The sequence below is a fragment of the Thamnophis elegans genome, chromosome 4, assembly GCF_009769535.1.
Source record: "Thamnophis elegans isolate rThaEle1 chromosome 4, rThaEle1.pri, whole genome shotgun sequence".
NCBI classification, from domain to species: domain Eukaryota; kingdom Metazoa; phylum Chordata; class Lepidosauria; order Squamata; family Colubridae; genus Thamnophis; species Thamnophis elegans.
In genome coordinates this window covers 50391820-50407678 of record NC_045544.1, presented here as the reverse complement: position 1 = coordinate 50407678, position 15859 = coordinate 50391820, and the positions used below count along the sequence as shown (strand labels likewise).

The 15859-nt window shown below is 44.1% G+C and overlaps 1 protein-coding gene across 1 annotated transcript; it reads left to right on the top strand.

Annotated features, from left to right (window-relative positions):
* The first annotated feature begins 14542 nt into the window (after window positions 1-14542).
* Window positions 14543-15096, top strand: LOC116507686 (homeobox protein Hox-B5-like). The gene is given in 2 exon segments (XM_032216009.1): window positions 14543-14939; window positions 14942-15096. Coding segments are annotated over 2 exon segments (552 nt in total).
* The last annotated feature ends 763 nt before the right edge of the window (window positions 15097-15859 follow it).

Below are 15859 nucleotides of genomic sequence, written 5' to 3'. Positions count from 1 at the left end.
GCGAGTGATAGTAGGCGCACCTTGGTACGCCCACATAACACCCATCCTCCGCGAGCTGCTCTGGCTACCTGTTGATCTCCGGGTGCGCTTCAAGGTGCTACTTACCATTCATAAAGCCCTCCATGGTAGTGGATCTGAGTACTTGAGAGACCGCCTTCTGCCGATTACCTCCCTTCGTCCCATCAGATCGCACAGAGTGGGCCTCCTCCGAGTTCCATCCGCCAGTCAGTGCCGACTGGCGACTACGCGGAGGAGAGCCTTCTCAGTAGCAGCTCCGACCCTTTGGAACGATCTCCCCGTAGAGATTCGCACCCTCACCACAGTCCAGAGCTTCCGCACAGCCCTTAAGACCTGGCTATCCCGTCAGGCCTGGGGATAAGATCTTCATACACCCCACCCGAATGTTGAATGAATGTTGTGTTTTTATTGCTATTTTTATTTGTACCCACATATTATTTTACGTTCTGTCTTGCACTCCCTTCCCATGAGTTGAAAGCCGCCCTGAGTCCCCTCAGGGAAAAGGGCGGCCTATAAGTGACAATGAAATACTAAATACTAAAATACCTCAGCAGCTCTTGCCTTTTTCCTTTTACATTTTTACATTTTCATCATGGCAGACAAGAGCAGAGTTGAAATCCTCTGTGAAACAGCTGAAAAAGATATGTGGGTTGGAGGGAGGGGGAGGAATTCAAAATTAATGTAATTTGTAAGTAATTGCATTATTATAAGTAATTTTGTGTGTGTGTGTGTTTTACCTGCCTCTGCTGGCCCGCGGGCTGGCACTTTTTTATGTCAGACATAGTAGCAGGGCTTTTGGACATAGCGGCAGGGCTTTTGGACATAGCGGGACGCCTCTATGTCGGACAAAGCTTTCTTGAAAGCGAGCAAAAGCCGCCCTGCCGCCCCGGCGCTAGAAGCAAAAGCCGCCCTGCCGCTGTGTCCGACATAGAGGCATCCCGCCTCTATGGCAGACACAGCACCGGGGCGTCCAAAAGCCCTGCCATTGTGTCCGACATAGAGGCATCCCGCCTCTATGGCAGACACAGCACCGGGGCGTCCGAAAGCCCTGCCGCTGTGTCTGACATAGGGCGACTTTTGCCCGCTTGCCTCACCAGCCATAAACCTCACCGCACATCACTGATACACAATCTGCTGAAATAACACATTCCCGTGTGATAAGATGCTTAGTCAAAGTTTAATCCACAAGCTAAATATTAAATTCATCATGAATTGTAGCTCAACTGTTTTGTGATGAAATATGCTTTTATAATTCCTGTGCTGTAACTGCTAGTACATAAAGAACATATACTTTATTTATTTATTTTATTATTTATTATCAAAATTTATATGCCACCCAATCCTGAAGGACTCCAGGCAGCTTACCAAAAAAAAAAAGAGAGGGAAAAAAAGAGAAAAAAAAGAAAAAGAAAAAAAAAGACAGTTTAAAATCACAACACCACATACATTCATTCTAATCGGGGCTGGATCTCCACAATGAGGTCAACAGCCCCAGGCCTGCCGGAACAGCCAGGTTTTTACAGCTTTCCTGAAGGCCATGAGAGTGGGTATGGTCTGGGGGTAGCTGATTCCAAAGAGTCGGAGCAGCCACATGGAAGGCTCTCCTCCGGGGGCCCGCCAGCCGACACTGTCTGGCTGACGGCATCTGAAGGAGGCCCAATCTGTGGGATCTTACTGGCCGCTGGGAGGTATGTGGCAGTAGGCGGTCACAAAGGTACGCTGGCCCTAAGCCATGTAGGGCTTTAAAGGTAATAACCAACACCTTGAATTGCGTCCGGAGACCAATTGGTAGCCAGTGCAGCTCGCGGAGGACAGGTGTAACGCGGGTGCACCCAATATCGCTCACGCGGTTGCATTCTGGACTAGCTGCAGTCTCTGAATGCTTTTCAAGGGTAACCCCATGTAGAGCGCAAAAAGCAAAAAGGAACGAAATTCTAAAAACAAAGAAAAGAGAGTCACCCAAATGGTATACAGATTAGTGATTAGTGAATCTGAGGGGCTAGATTTTTTTCTTAAGTTTCCAGTTTCATAAAAGTGTAACAAAAAGTTAACTTCCCTCAGGATATTTGCCTAACACAACTGGATCTAGGAAGTTGGGTCTCATTAAGGAATGGGAATGGCTCCAGCCCATTTAAATAGGCAGTGATCAGAATGTCCCTAAAGAAAGCAAACATGGACACAGAGGATGAAAAGACCTAAAGATCAATAGTCAGTACCCCATCTCTATAAGGGAAAGAGCCTTTTCTTGACCATACACCATTTATAGATAGGGTAGGGTAGGGTAGGGTAGGGTAGGTTAGGGTAGGGTAGGGTAGGGTAGGGTAGGGTAGGGTAGAATAGAATAGAATAGAATAGAATAGAATAGAATCTTTATTTTAACTTTGAATGTACACTAATTGGCATACATTAAAATGATATTTCACTGCATACAGATCTCAAAGAATCCCCACCTCCAATATAAACTACATAAACAAGACAAAATAAATAAATACATACATACAAAATTTATGCATATACCCACATATACAGCATATCACAGAAGTGAGTACGCCCCCTCACATTTTGTAAATATTTAAGTATATCTTGCCAGCAGTTTAGAAATTATGGCTCTATGTTGTGTTATTTTGAGGTATTATATGACATAAAGAAACAACACAGTCTAGTTCGGATGTATACATGTACATGGTGAAAAAAACAAATCTTGTGAGTTTACCAGACGGATGGCATAAGGAACAAAACTGTTACAGAATCGGGTAGGCCTGCTAGAAATACTTCGAAGCCTCCTACCAGACGGAAGCAACAGAAACAGATTGGCACCTACATTAGCATTTTACCTACAGGTGAAGGTGATTTTATTTTTCCAAGTTTTTAATCCTATTTTCAGGGTACTTTGATTTAATTAGTATTGTTTTAAAAATAATGTGATACTATTTAAGTTGCTCCATGACAACTATTTTCTTATAGTGCCCAGGATCATCTATTCTGAACAACATTTATCGCATTTCCTATAAGCAATGAACACTATTTACTATACTTGTAAAACACTACTGTTAAGAACTCAACACATTTTAATACCACATTTGAATATATATGTGTATGTTTGAAGTGTTCAGAAGTTCTTTACCTCTATTCAAGCCAAACCATCAAACAGTATTTTCAGAACATATTTCTCAAATGCCAGCAGCATCTTTGTCATAATCTTTGATTGATCTAGCATCAAAGACTGAAAACAATGTCTCTTAAAGAGATAGTTATTTAACAGCAGCTTCTGTAACATTTTTACACGTATGCATTTTTTTAATGGAATGGAATATTTCATGAAAATTTTAAACTACCTGATGAGGTTTACATTCAAGCTTTTGCAGTGGTAGAAGCTTAACTGATTGTGGATTCCCTTATCATATTTGATAAACAAGTCTGTCCAAATCCAGATCAATATCTAAACTGATAGACTAAATGGATGAAACAGTTTCCCTCTGAGCATACTCTTTCATTGCCTGTAGTTCATGATATTCCTTGAGGCAATGAAGGATCGGTAAATCAAATATGTATGGAACCAGTTCAGGCCAGGAGCCGTAATTGCCTCTATAATTTATGACAGATGCTCCTTCAAAAATGTTACAGCTTTTATCAAAATAAATGACATAAGAGTGAAATGTATGGCTTGACATGAAGTTAATGTAGAACTGACATTTTCTCATAAAAATAGAGGCTGCTATTAGATATTCAGTATGTAAGAGGATATAGAATTCTGTTTCTATACACACTTCAGTGATATATAGGAGCACATATATATATATATATATATATATATATATATATATATATATATATATATATATATATATGTTGTATTTGTGCTGATAAATAATATACATATACATATACATATACATATACATATACATATACATATACATATACATATACACATACACATACACATACACATACACATACACATACACACATACATATAAATATAAGTATAAGTATACATATACGTATACGTATACATACGCATACACATAAACACACACACACACACACACACATCAGTGGTGGGTTCCGGATTCCGTTCCAACCGGTTTGCTTGGAACGGCCCTGGCGTCACCCACATGCACGCGCGAAGCTGGAAACGATGCTTCCGCAAGCCTCCGTGACACTCCAGCTGCTCAGTGGAGCATCACGCAGGCGCTGTACTCGCCTTGCGGGTGCGCAGAAGCGCCGACAGCCCGCTTTCAACGACTGAACGGAGAAGCGAAGAGGCAGGAGAGACGAAGCGGGAGCCAAGCCGGGTCATTCCTTCCAAGAGGCAACTTTCCCATCGAATGACTCGTTGCCCTAGACCCTCTGCAGTCCCTCTCGTCTGGCCAGAATGCCAGCGAGAGTGTTGGGCTGAAGGAAGGAGGGATATACACACTGGCGTTCTCCTCCTCCCTCCCTCCCTCTCTCTCTCTCAAATGGCAAATCCGAGCAGCCGCTGCTGGGAGCCCATCCCATGCCTTCTCCCAACCCCCGCACCCCTTCTCTCAGCTACTTTCTGCCTTGTGATTGCTGTCTCCAGGCTGGCTCTCATCTCCTATTATCGTGGAAGGCGTCTCACAAAAACCACTGGGTGGCAGCTGGAAACTGCTGCATGGTGTTTTGTTGCCACGTGCGCGGCCGCGCCCCCACCCCAAATTAAAAACAATATACAAAGACATTTAACAGTTGGGGACAGGAAATGCTTTGTGGGCATAAGCCCAGACATAATCACGGGAGAAGGAAGGAAGATGAGGGCAAGAGCCAAGCCCCTCTTCTTCTTCTAACAAAGCAGCTGCAACTTGTGCAAGCTTAGGGTAGGCGTCATAGCGATGTACTCATTTCCTGCAACCATCTCCCTCTCCAATATTAAAAAGTCCCTTCAGTCCCGATGCGAGCAACCCACTTGGTGTCCCTGGCCCGCGCTAGGAAATAATAGCCCCTGAGATCCCACCATCGCTTTTGGGAGAAAAAGGAGGTGGGGGATAGTTCTTCCCCCCCCCCAGCAGCAAACTTGTGGCAGCCACCCAAGCTCCCTCCCCACGCCTTCTCGCCTTCCCTCAGGTGGAAGTTGCTCGCAATCTCACCCTCTCGCAATGTTGCTGCAGGGAAAATTAGAAGGGAGTTCAAAGGAAATAATAGCCCCTGAGATCCCACCATCGCTTTCGGGAGAAAAAGGAGGTGGGGGTAGTTCTTCCCCCCCCCCCCCGCAGCAAACTTGTGGCAGCCGCCCGAACTCCCTCCCCATGCCTTCTCGCCTTCCCTCAGGTGGAAGTTGCTTGCAATATCACCCTCTCGCAAGGCTCTCAACTCCTCCGGGGACTCTTCGCCGCGGTGGCTCGACAAGCTCAGGCTTTCTCCTGCTGCTGTTGCCGCTGCCGTCTGGCAGAACGCAGCACGGGACAGCTTGGGGACCGAGTGCAGCCAGCGCAAAACATGTCAAAGATGCTGGCCACGCCGTGTAAGTTCCCGCCACTGTCCCCGTGCCTGCGTCCGTTCTTTTTGGAGGCCCAGCATCTTGGGCAAGTCTGGGGACCTTGCAAAAGCCTTGCAAGGTCCCCGAACATGTCAAAGACGCCGGCCGCACCACGTAAGTTCCCGCCCCCACACCCACGCCTGCACCCGTTCTTAAAAAAATTGGGACTTTTTAAGAACACAGTGGGGCGCGGGACAAATTGTAGAAAAGCTGAAAGCGGGACGTCTGGTCACCTTACCCTTCACTATCTAATGTAAGCTTTTAAAATTAATAGCTGCAAACATACCAGTTGTGGCTAATAATGATTGGGTTTCAAAGGGTGTGAAATAGAATTTGGTGGGCAGAATGGAGTTAGATAAATAAAAATAAACCCTTAAACTCCTTATTAGTCTGGCATCTGCTTCTGCCAGAAATGTGTTTATTCCCTGCAGACAGCTTGAAACACAATTTTGTTTTAAGCAATTTTCATTAGTTAGCTGGCTAAATTTATAAGGAGATTAAACTATTTAAATGCAGTATCTTTTATGCCCAAACAATCCCGCTCCATAATCTTCATTCTTTACCTCATTCTTATCTCAGATGTCACCAACACTCTTTACAAGAATATTTTACTTACTATAGAAAAAAACTACTAATCCGAACAAGACTGTAGAAAGATTACCCCATAGACATTCAGATACAATGCTTTTAAAAACCAAAAGCATGCATAGCTGATAAAACTATTTATAAATTAGTGGTATCCAGTATAACATCGAAATCTCATGATATTCAAGAAAGACAATTTATCTTATTCCTGATAACGTGTCCTGGTTCACAAAAGAAACCACATTTGTGGTTTTCATACAAAAAGTAGGTCAGATTTTAGAGTTACACTTTTCAGAAAATACAGTAAAATATATTTCTGGTATCTAGAAAAAAAGGATTGAAAATAACATCAGATCAAAACTGAAAATATTCATATTTTCTTAATTCCATTCATATTTGGTTATTTTGTAGGCGAATACCTGAAGTGAGGAAAGAGATGGAAAGAGGAGAAAACAAGGTTCTCATCTGGTGAAGCAGGACATTCCTTATGAATATATTTCCTTCTCCCCCTCAAATTGTCACAATTACTGTCAGCAAAAAAAATTATGAAGTGCAGTGCTTTCTGCTGTGGGCAAGCATGAGATGACGTCACTCCCTTGAAAAGATCTCTTATTCTCATAGCTGGGCACTTCTGTTAGTTATTAAGAAACTCAGAAGGAGGAGTTTTGATGAATTATACACTATACCAAAGGGGGGGGGGGTGCCATTGCAAAACACTTAAAGGTTTGTATCTGGGAATCTCCAAGAAATGAAAACTAGAACTTTGTTCTTCTTTCTAAAGAGAAAAAAAAATAAGTACTTGAAATTGGCTTTTTTTTCATACCTTTTCAAATCTCATCAGCACTTCCCGTAAGTTGAAGTTCAGGCCAATCATTCTTCACTGTCCCTTTTGTGCCTACATCTTCCTAATAAAGGTTTCCAAATCAACAGTCTGTTGCCTTTAAGTGTACATTTACATTTTTTTTCCCCTGCTCAGTTTCTTAAAAGCTGTTTGGAAAATCCTGATCATGCATCTCTCTCACACTGCACTCTTTCAATAGCACAATAAAGGCCACAACCCTTCAGTGGCACATTGTGCCCCCAAATTTTTAGGCTGGAAAAGTCAGAGTCAGCAGACCTAATTTTGCTTGGTCTGTTAACCAGGTTCCATGATGCTGGCACATGGTCCTTATCTTACTAGATTGCCAAGGACTACTTGCTAATGACCAGCAGATCAGCAAGGTTCTCTCTCCTGAATCCTGAGCTCAGTGTTGTGTCTCAATTACACTTTGCGAAAATCTCTCCTTGTGGGCAATATAAGAAATAAGAAACATATACATATTGTGGCAGTGTTTCTCCATTTACAAGTGCTTTACATTGATAAAATGCAGATAAAAAGAATACCATAAGCCACTAAGCAACTTGTAACAAATCTTAAAGCGGGAAGAATTTCAGTTCATTCCTGTAACTCTGGATGTTAAATTCAAGATTCAAGATTTAATGGATTTGTATGCCGCCCAATCCCGAAGGACTCCGGGCGGCTTACATAAAAACAGTTTAAAAATAATAAAACATTTTTAAATACAAAGACAAAGCAAGTTAAAAGAACACAACATGCACTCAATCTTAGTGGGGCTGGAACTCAATCAAGGATCAGCAGCCCCAGGCCTGCCGGAACAGCCAGCTCTTAGTAGACTTTCGGAAGGCCGAGAGAGTGGGGAGGGTCCGGATCTCAGGAGGTAGATCGTTCCATAGGGCTGGGGAAGCTACAGAGAAGGCCCTCCCCCGAGGAGCCGCCAGACGACATTGTGTAATCGACGGCACCCGGAGAAGGCCCAACCTGTGAGATCTTATCGGATGCTGGGAGGTATGTGGCAGGAGGCTGTCACAGAGATGAATAAGAAGCATCCTCAATTTATTCTGTCTCTGTCTCTCTGTCTCTGTCTCTCTCTCTCTTTCCCTCTCTCTCTCTCTCTCACACACACACATACACACACACAACAAACACACACACACACACTCACACAGAGTAACCAGCAGACTTGTGTTGCTATGGAAATAACCAAGCCAGTTTCACTCCATTTCTTTCTGCTCCAGTAGCCTAAGGGATGCTGCCCTGCTATTTTCCATTGAAACAACAACAAAAAAGAAACCTCCACTTCACTTTGTTTCAATAATACCCCTGAGCAAAAGCGCAGACTAGCCTCTCTAACCTTCACAGGGGGAAGCTTGTCCTTGAGATCCCCCTTGCAGATCTGGACAACTCTGCACAGTTGTCCGGGCTTTCCCTACCCTTTCTGCCCTCTGAAGATCAGCCCAGTCCCACTTCCTAGAGCCCTCCCTCCCTAGCTGAAAAGGGAAGGGAAAAAAGTTTTGGTACCTAGAGGAATGGAAAATCCTGGGCCATCCACATGCCTTTCTATAACTTCTCTCTTGCTCTGCTTCCAAAAGAAACCCAGATATTCAGACTCATTAAATATGACTTGGAAAAGGAAAAAAAAAGCCCAGACTAAATCAAAACAAAAAGACCACTCGAAAACCCAGATAAAGAAACAGGAAAATCTTGCAACGAAGCCTTCTGCCGCTCAACTACCATGATTTCAGTCATAACACACATGCAGATGGTTCTTATGTGGGGCCTTTTGCTCTCATTTCAGCAGGAAATTTGACACCTAAAGTCAGCTACTAGGCGATCCTTTCCGATTTAGTTAAAAAAGACATTCCATTTTGGAAAAAAAAAGGAAGAGCACACATTGCAATCATCTCCCATGTTTTCTTTTACATCTCGGAGACCCTGCAGAGGGCTTCAAACTGCTTTCTCACAAACAGCAACTCTGTTTTTAAAGGAGAATGGCACAAAACAGTCAGCATGACTTCTGACTTACATAGCAGTTCTGTCAAAGTTTTTTTGGTTTCAAAGCTTTCTGGAATAGCTCATAGCCTTTGTAGAAAAAGATGATGCTGAAAGTGGTACAGGGAGTCCTTGACTTATCACCACAATTGAGTCCAAAATTTCCATTGCTAAGCAAAACAGTTTTGCCTCATTGTATATAGAATAGAATAGAATAGAATAGAATAGAATAGAATAGAATAGAATAAAGAGTTGGGAGGGACCTTGGAGGTCTTCTAGTCCAACCTAGGCAGGAAACCCTATACCACTTCAGACAAATGGTTACCAACATCTTTTTAAAAACTTCCAGTCACAACTTCTGGAAACAAGTTGTTCCACTGATTAATTGTTCTAACTGTCAGGAAATTTCTCCTCAGTTCAAGGTTGCTTCTCTCCTTGATTAGTTTCCACCCATTGCTTCTTTTCCTACCCTCAGGTGCTTTGGAGAATAGTTTGACTCCCTCTTCTTTGTGGCAGCCCCTGAGATATTGGAACACTGCTATCATGTCTCCCCTAGTCCTTCTTTTCATTAAACTAGACATACCCAGTTCCTGCAACCGTTCTTCATATGTTTTAGCCTCCAGTCCCCTAATCATCTTTGTTGCTTTTCTCTGCATTTTTTCTAGAGTCTCAATATCTTGTTTACATGATGGCAAACAAAACTGAATGCAGTATTCCAAGTGTGGCCTTACCAAGGCATTATAAAGTGGCATTAACACTTCACGTGATCTTGATTCTATCCCTCTGTTTATGCAGCCTAGAACTGTGTTGGCTTTTTTGGCAGCTGCTGCACACTGCTGGCTCATATTTAAATGGTTGTCCACTAGGACTCCAAGATCCCTCTCACAGTTCCTACTATTGAGCAAGGTACCACTTATACTGTACCTGTGCATTTTGTTTTTCTTGCCTAAAAGTAGAACCTTACTCTTTTCACCATTGAATTTCATTTTGTTAGATAGTGCCTACAGCAGTCCTCAACCTACAACTGTAATGGATCCCAGACTTTCTGTCATAAGTCACAACGGTCATAAGTTGAGGCACCCAAATAACAAGACCTGATCTTACAACTTTTTTTTGCAGTGGTCATTAAGTCAATCCATGTTTGTTAAGTGAATATGATGACTGTTAAGTGAACACCTTGTCATTAAGTGAATCAATGTATTCCAATGGGTTGCCAGAAACCAGCTGAAATGGATGGATCCTGGCAAAAGTCGTAAATAATAAAATGTCTGCAGAACATTGCAATAGATCATAAAGATGAACTGATTGCCAAGCAGCCAAAATACAGCCATGTGACTTCCAGGTGTGTCTCAAATACAGGTAAGAAACACGGGTGGGCGGGTGGGCCCTCCAAAGCACCATTCCAGTATGGTGCCTGCTGCTCCCAATTGGCACCGGTACGCCTGTAACAGGCCGTACCTGCCAGAACCCACCACTGGTCTACTGTAACTTCCAACAGTGGCTAGGCGACTGGCCATGAAACAAGAGCCATTTGTAGTTTACTTGAAACTGTTGTAACTCTTAATGCATATCTGTTCTGACCCCCCCCCCCTCAGCCCACACCAAAGCAATGCAAGCCAAAGATACTTTATGGAATTTATTCACAGATAGACAGGTCCTTGGCAGCAAACCAGCACAGAAAGGCCTTAGCAGCAATCCAGCACAGATAAGCCTTGGCAGCAATCTAGCACAGACAAGCCTTGGCAGCAATCCAGCCTGCCAAGCTAACACCACAATTCTACAACATTAGTTAATGCGTTGACTTCTGCAAAAGGGGCGTGTGCACAAGCATTCCTTTTATAATCTGGAGAGGAGCCTAATTACCACCAGCTGAGTGCAATTACCTCCTGTAACTGCGTAACTGTTCTTTACGCCTATTAGCTCTCTGGTACTGGGCATCTAGGAACAACTCCCTTGGCTCCTCTCCACTGTTGATGTCCGGATCACACTCCCTTGTCTCCTCCCCACTGGTCCAAGGCTCAGGCGCCTCCTGGTGGCCAACCAGCCTCTCTGCGCCCTGCTCGGAGTCAGAACCCTGTCCAGGATCCTCCACATCCTCCAAAGCTGACTCATAGGGCCCCTCACTGTCAGAGTCTGGTGTAGGCTCCAACGGCTCCTGCTGGGCCACAACACATATCTAAAGCTGGCTAATTAAAATGATGTGGAACATAAAGTGAGCACTTTTATCCATTTATGCAAGGGTAGAGAGTTTGGCATTTTCACCTATATGAAAGACCATCAACTAGTGGTGGAATTCAAATAATTTAACAAATGGCTGTCATGGGAGGCATGGCCCAACCTGACCCTGGGCAAACTAATTGTTAAATTCTCATACACACCCCTGGTGCTATCAAAGGGGGGTCTTGTGTGCTGCGCTGCAATGAAGAAACTGGCAATGGAGTGGCCAGCACGAGAGAAGGAGGAGGAGGAGGAGGGAGAATAAAGAGAAGCGGCGTTCTCCTTCCTTCATGCCAGTCGCTCCATTGCCCGTTTCTCCATTGCAGCACAGTACTCCGGATTCACTTTGATAGCAGGTGTGGGTACTTTAACAACTGGTTCACTCAAACCGGTGCAAAGCAGCTGAATATCACCAGTGGCATCAACCATACGAAAACTTTATTTTGGAGACACAACAGAGACTAGGTAAATTCATCCACAACCCAGGCAGTTTTACCAGCATTGTGCCGTTGCACAATTACTTATGCAACTTACTTACTTATTTTGGTCACATCATACCATCAAACTCACTTGAAAAGCAGTTATGTTCAGAATGTTCAGTGGTATAAAGAAACAAGGCTGCCAAAAAATATGGTGGCTAGATAACAATTAAAGCCAATATCAGCCAGAGCATTAAACAACTGAACAATTGAAAGAAGCCATACATGAGTGAAAAATGTGGAAAGAGATGGTCCACAGAACTGACAAGAATCAGACATACTTGAACAGCATCTGTCTTGTGCTACGCTGCACTAATCCCTTATCTAGTCTTGTCACAGAAACAAAGGGTAGAAACAAAACAAATCAGGACAATTCAGAAAACTAGGCCTTGTTTCAGAGAGTCAATTGTTACTGAGGACCATTATCTATTCCCTTAGACCACAAGTTCTTCATATCACTTTGCTTAGAACTCTATACTACAGTATCTTTTATAATGGGTACTTTCAACTAACAATTACTGGATTTTCTTAGGAGCTGTAACTAAGATCCTGTAAATGAAAGTTTCTGGAACCTCATATTTGAGACAAAAGAATTGATTTGTGAGTATTCTGACTTATGAACATAGACCACTTTCATTTGTATGAGAACAGGAAGCCTGGCTATTCCTATAAAATAACAAAAGTATAATTTGGTTTTCCTGCTTGGACACAACAACATCCAATCTGCCAGCGAAATAACAAAAGGACTGTAGAACAAAATACACTTTACAAAGATTAAAGGCAGCAAAAGCAAAGAAGCTGGCATTCTGACAGTTTAAGCACTTGTGCAAATACATTTCAGCTAATCTTGTAAGGGTAAAATTGGCTTCCCACCAAAAGCAGTCTTGTATCAGAGCTTATGTATACAAAAACATTTTTTGCTCAACGAATTTTACAGCCTACTTTATACAAAAGATATGTTAAAAATTCGGAGGAAATTCACCTTTTCTTCCTACATCACTAACAAAGATTTAACAAGCATTTATATTGTTTGGGCAGGACAACAAAATACTGAAGAATAAACTTCGCAAGTCAACAACATATTTAATGATATGAACTAAAGTTCTGAAATGACTTATTCTGTGAATCCAAGACTTCAGCAACACTGACAGTGATATTTGAAAGTGAAAAATGATTTCAGAATAACTTTGCGAACAGCAACAAAACAAGAACATGTTTACATTGTGCAAGCATTACGGGTCTGCCAATGCATATCCAGTTTCATCAGAAACATATTTCCTGAACTGAAACCTACCCAATATACAATGGCATAAGGGAAATAGATAAAATATAGATTATTCCATAAATAAAAATTATTCATGCAAGATAATGATTTTGCTGCAAATAATTTTTGTAACTAAAGACTCCATGTGAAGACTTACTGTACCATGAAAACACATCCAGATACTGTGGAGATTGCCACATGCTAAAAAACATGCTGATGCAAACTGATATAATGGAAACTGTATTATTATGAAATTTATCTTATCACTACAGGAAGATACATTAGGGCCAACAACAAAGAACAAATTAGGGCCTTCAAACATAAGGTGACCAGATTTTCAGATTGGTAAAGAGGGACACCTTTGCCCCGGGGGGGGGGGGGGGGGGCTTGATTAAAAATTTTATACGGAGCAACAAAAATTTTCATATAACGCAAAAATAGTATTGTAATTTTTTTTTATTTTAACATAACTACAATTTACAAATATAAATTGTAACTGTTGCCAAACGTCAAAATTTTGATCACGTGACCATGAGGATGCTGCAACGGTCGCTAAGTGTGAAAATGGTCGCTAAGTGTGAAAAATGGTCATCAGTCACTTTTTACAATGCCATTGTAACTTTGGTCACTAAGCCCATTATACCACCTTTCTTGCCACAGTTCTTAAGTGAATAACTGCAGCTGATAAGTTAGTAACATAAGTGATCTGTGATAAGAGCCTGGAGGAAATACTTTGTGGCTTTGAGGTGGATAGAAGCTACTTGAGATCGACCAATCAATCAGTCTCAAGACATGGAGACTCTGGAAAGAGTGCAGAGAAAAGCAAGAAAGATGACTAGGGGATCAGAGGATAAAATATATGAAGAACAGTTGCAGGAATTGTGGATTTCTAGTCTATAGAAAAGAAGATCTAGGAGTGACATGATGGCAGTCTTCCAATATTTGAGGGGCTGCCCCAAAGAAGAAGGGGTCAACCTATTCTCCAAAGCCCCTGAAGGACAAGAAGCAATTGATGGAAACTAACCAGGGAGAGAAGCAACCTAGAACTAAGGAGAAATTTCCTGACAGTGAGGACAATTAACCAGTGGAACGGCTTCCCTCCAGAAGTTGTGGGTGATCCATCACAGGGGTTTTTGAAAAAGATAATGTACAACAGTTTGCCTGAAATGGTATCAGGTCTCCTGCTTGAGCAGGGGGTTGGACTAGATGACCTCCAGCTCCGGTATTCTGCATTCTTCTCTAAGAAAGACAACAGGGGCTGGAAAGTCCATTTAGTGGCTTGCAATGGCCATTGCAACCTTCATTCCACAATGTCGGTGTTGCAACTGTTGACCAGGGCTCTGGTCAAATCAGAATTGAGCTGGAGGGGACCTTGGAGGTCTTCTAGTCCTTCCCCCCCTCAAGCAGGAGATCCAATCCATTTTAGACAAGCGGCTGTCCAGTGCCTCTTCTTAAAATTTGCTGACCAACGCTGCGGCTGAGCTGAAGCTGGCAAAGCCGAGCACCCCTGCCTGCCCAGCTGAGGTGTTCCTAGCGGGGGAGGGGGAGGCATCGCCGCTATAACTCATTAATACATCATAAATTCTTAAGCACAGGGGCTATAACCACCACAAACCCCACAAATCAAGCCCTCCAAGATATAAACCCACATGAGTTATTACTTTGTACATTCATTCTCAGGACGCTACCCTAATGCCCCAGACTATCAGCTGTTAAATTATGGGGCCGGCAGATCCATGGATGGATCCTATAGAGATCCAGGCAACATGCACGCCGGCTCTTACGGGGGATACAAATACAATGGAATGGATCTGAGCATCAGCGGATCAGCCACCACCACCTCCTCCTCCTCCTCCTCCTCCAGCCAATTTGGAGCAGTTGGGGAGAGCTCTCGTGTCTTTTCTGCCCAGGCAGCGCTCGAAAGCAGGTTAAGAGAGGCGTTCAGCTGCTCCTTGTCCTGTCCCGAATCCCGCCCTTGCACAAGCAGCACCAGTAGTGGTGGCGTCAACGAAAGCCGTGGAGGCAAGATAGCGGGGTCCTCCCACGCCAACCAGTAGCTTCTGTCGGCGCAGTTAGCGTCACCGCGTTTGCCGAAATACACGAAACCAGCACGTCCTCACGAACCGAAGAAAGCGGTTCTCAAGCCAACAACAGTGCCCGAGTTCAGACGGAGCCGAATGCCACCTCCACACCAGCCGCATAAAGCCTGCCCCCTTCTTGTCTCCCATCCAACATATATCACTGAATGGCGGCCGAGTTCTAAACTTCCGGCATGACTTTGAAGGGCTGGATTGCCTTCCGCGCGGGCCGAGGTGGAAGGCAAGCGGCAAGCCAGCCCTTCAAAGTCATGCCGGCACTTTAGCGTGCCCCTCGGCCGCCATTCAGCGAAAGATGTTTCGCTGAATGGCGGCCGAGTTCTAAACTGCCGGCATGACTTTGAAGGGCTGGATTGCCTTCCACGCGGGCCGATGTGGAAGGCAAGCGGCAAGCCAGCACTTCAAAGTCATGCCGGCACTTTAGCGTGCTGGCAGGCAGGGCTGGAGCGAGCGAGCGTGCTCCGTCCTGGTGGGTGCATGAGTGGAGCACTTTTCCAGCGCTCCTGTTCCTGGAGAGCTCCGTCTGCATATGAGCCCGGGATCCGCCGCTTGCGCTCCCTTGCTCCGCCCCGCCACCCGCCTTCCCTATCTAGGGGCTCCTCCAGCAGAAGTAGCAGAGTCGCGTCGAGCGCCGCTCTGCCTTCCTCCGTGCTCTTCCCGCCTGGACGCCCAAAGCCTCCCAGCCCACCCGGCCCGGGGTGAGTCAGCTGCAGTGCAGCGGGCAGCGATCCCACCACCATCCGCCTGCTCACTCGCCCCGCCCGTCACTTACTCTGAGTTCGGAGAAGAAGCAGCGGCCCCAGGTGGCTCTTTTTGCGGAGGCTTTCCCACGGCTTGTCCGGAAGTGGAGCTGGAAAGGCGAGCTCGCTC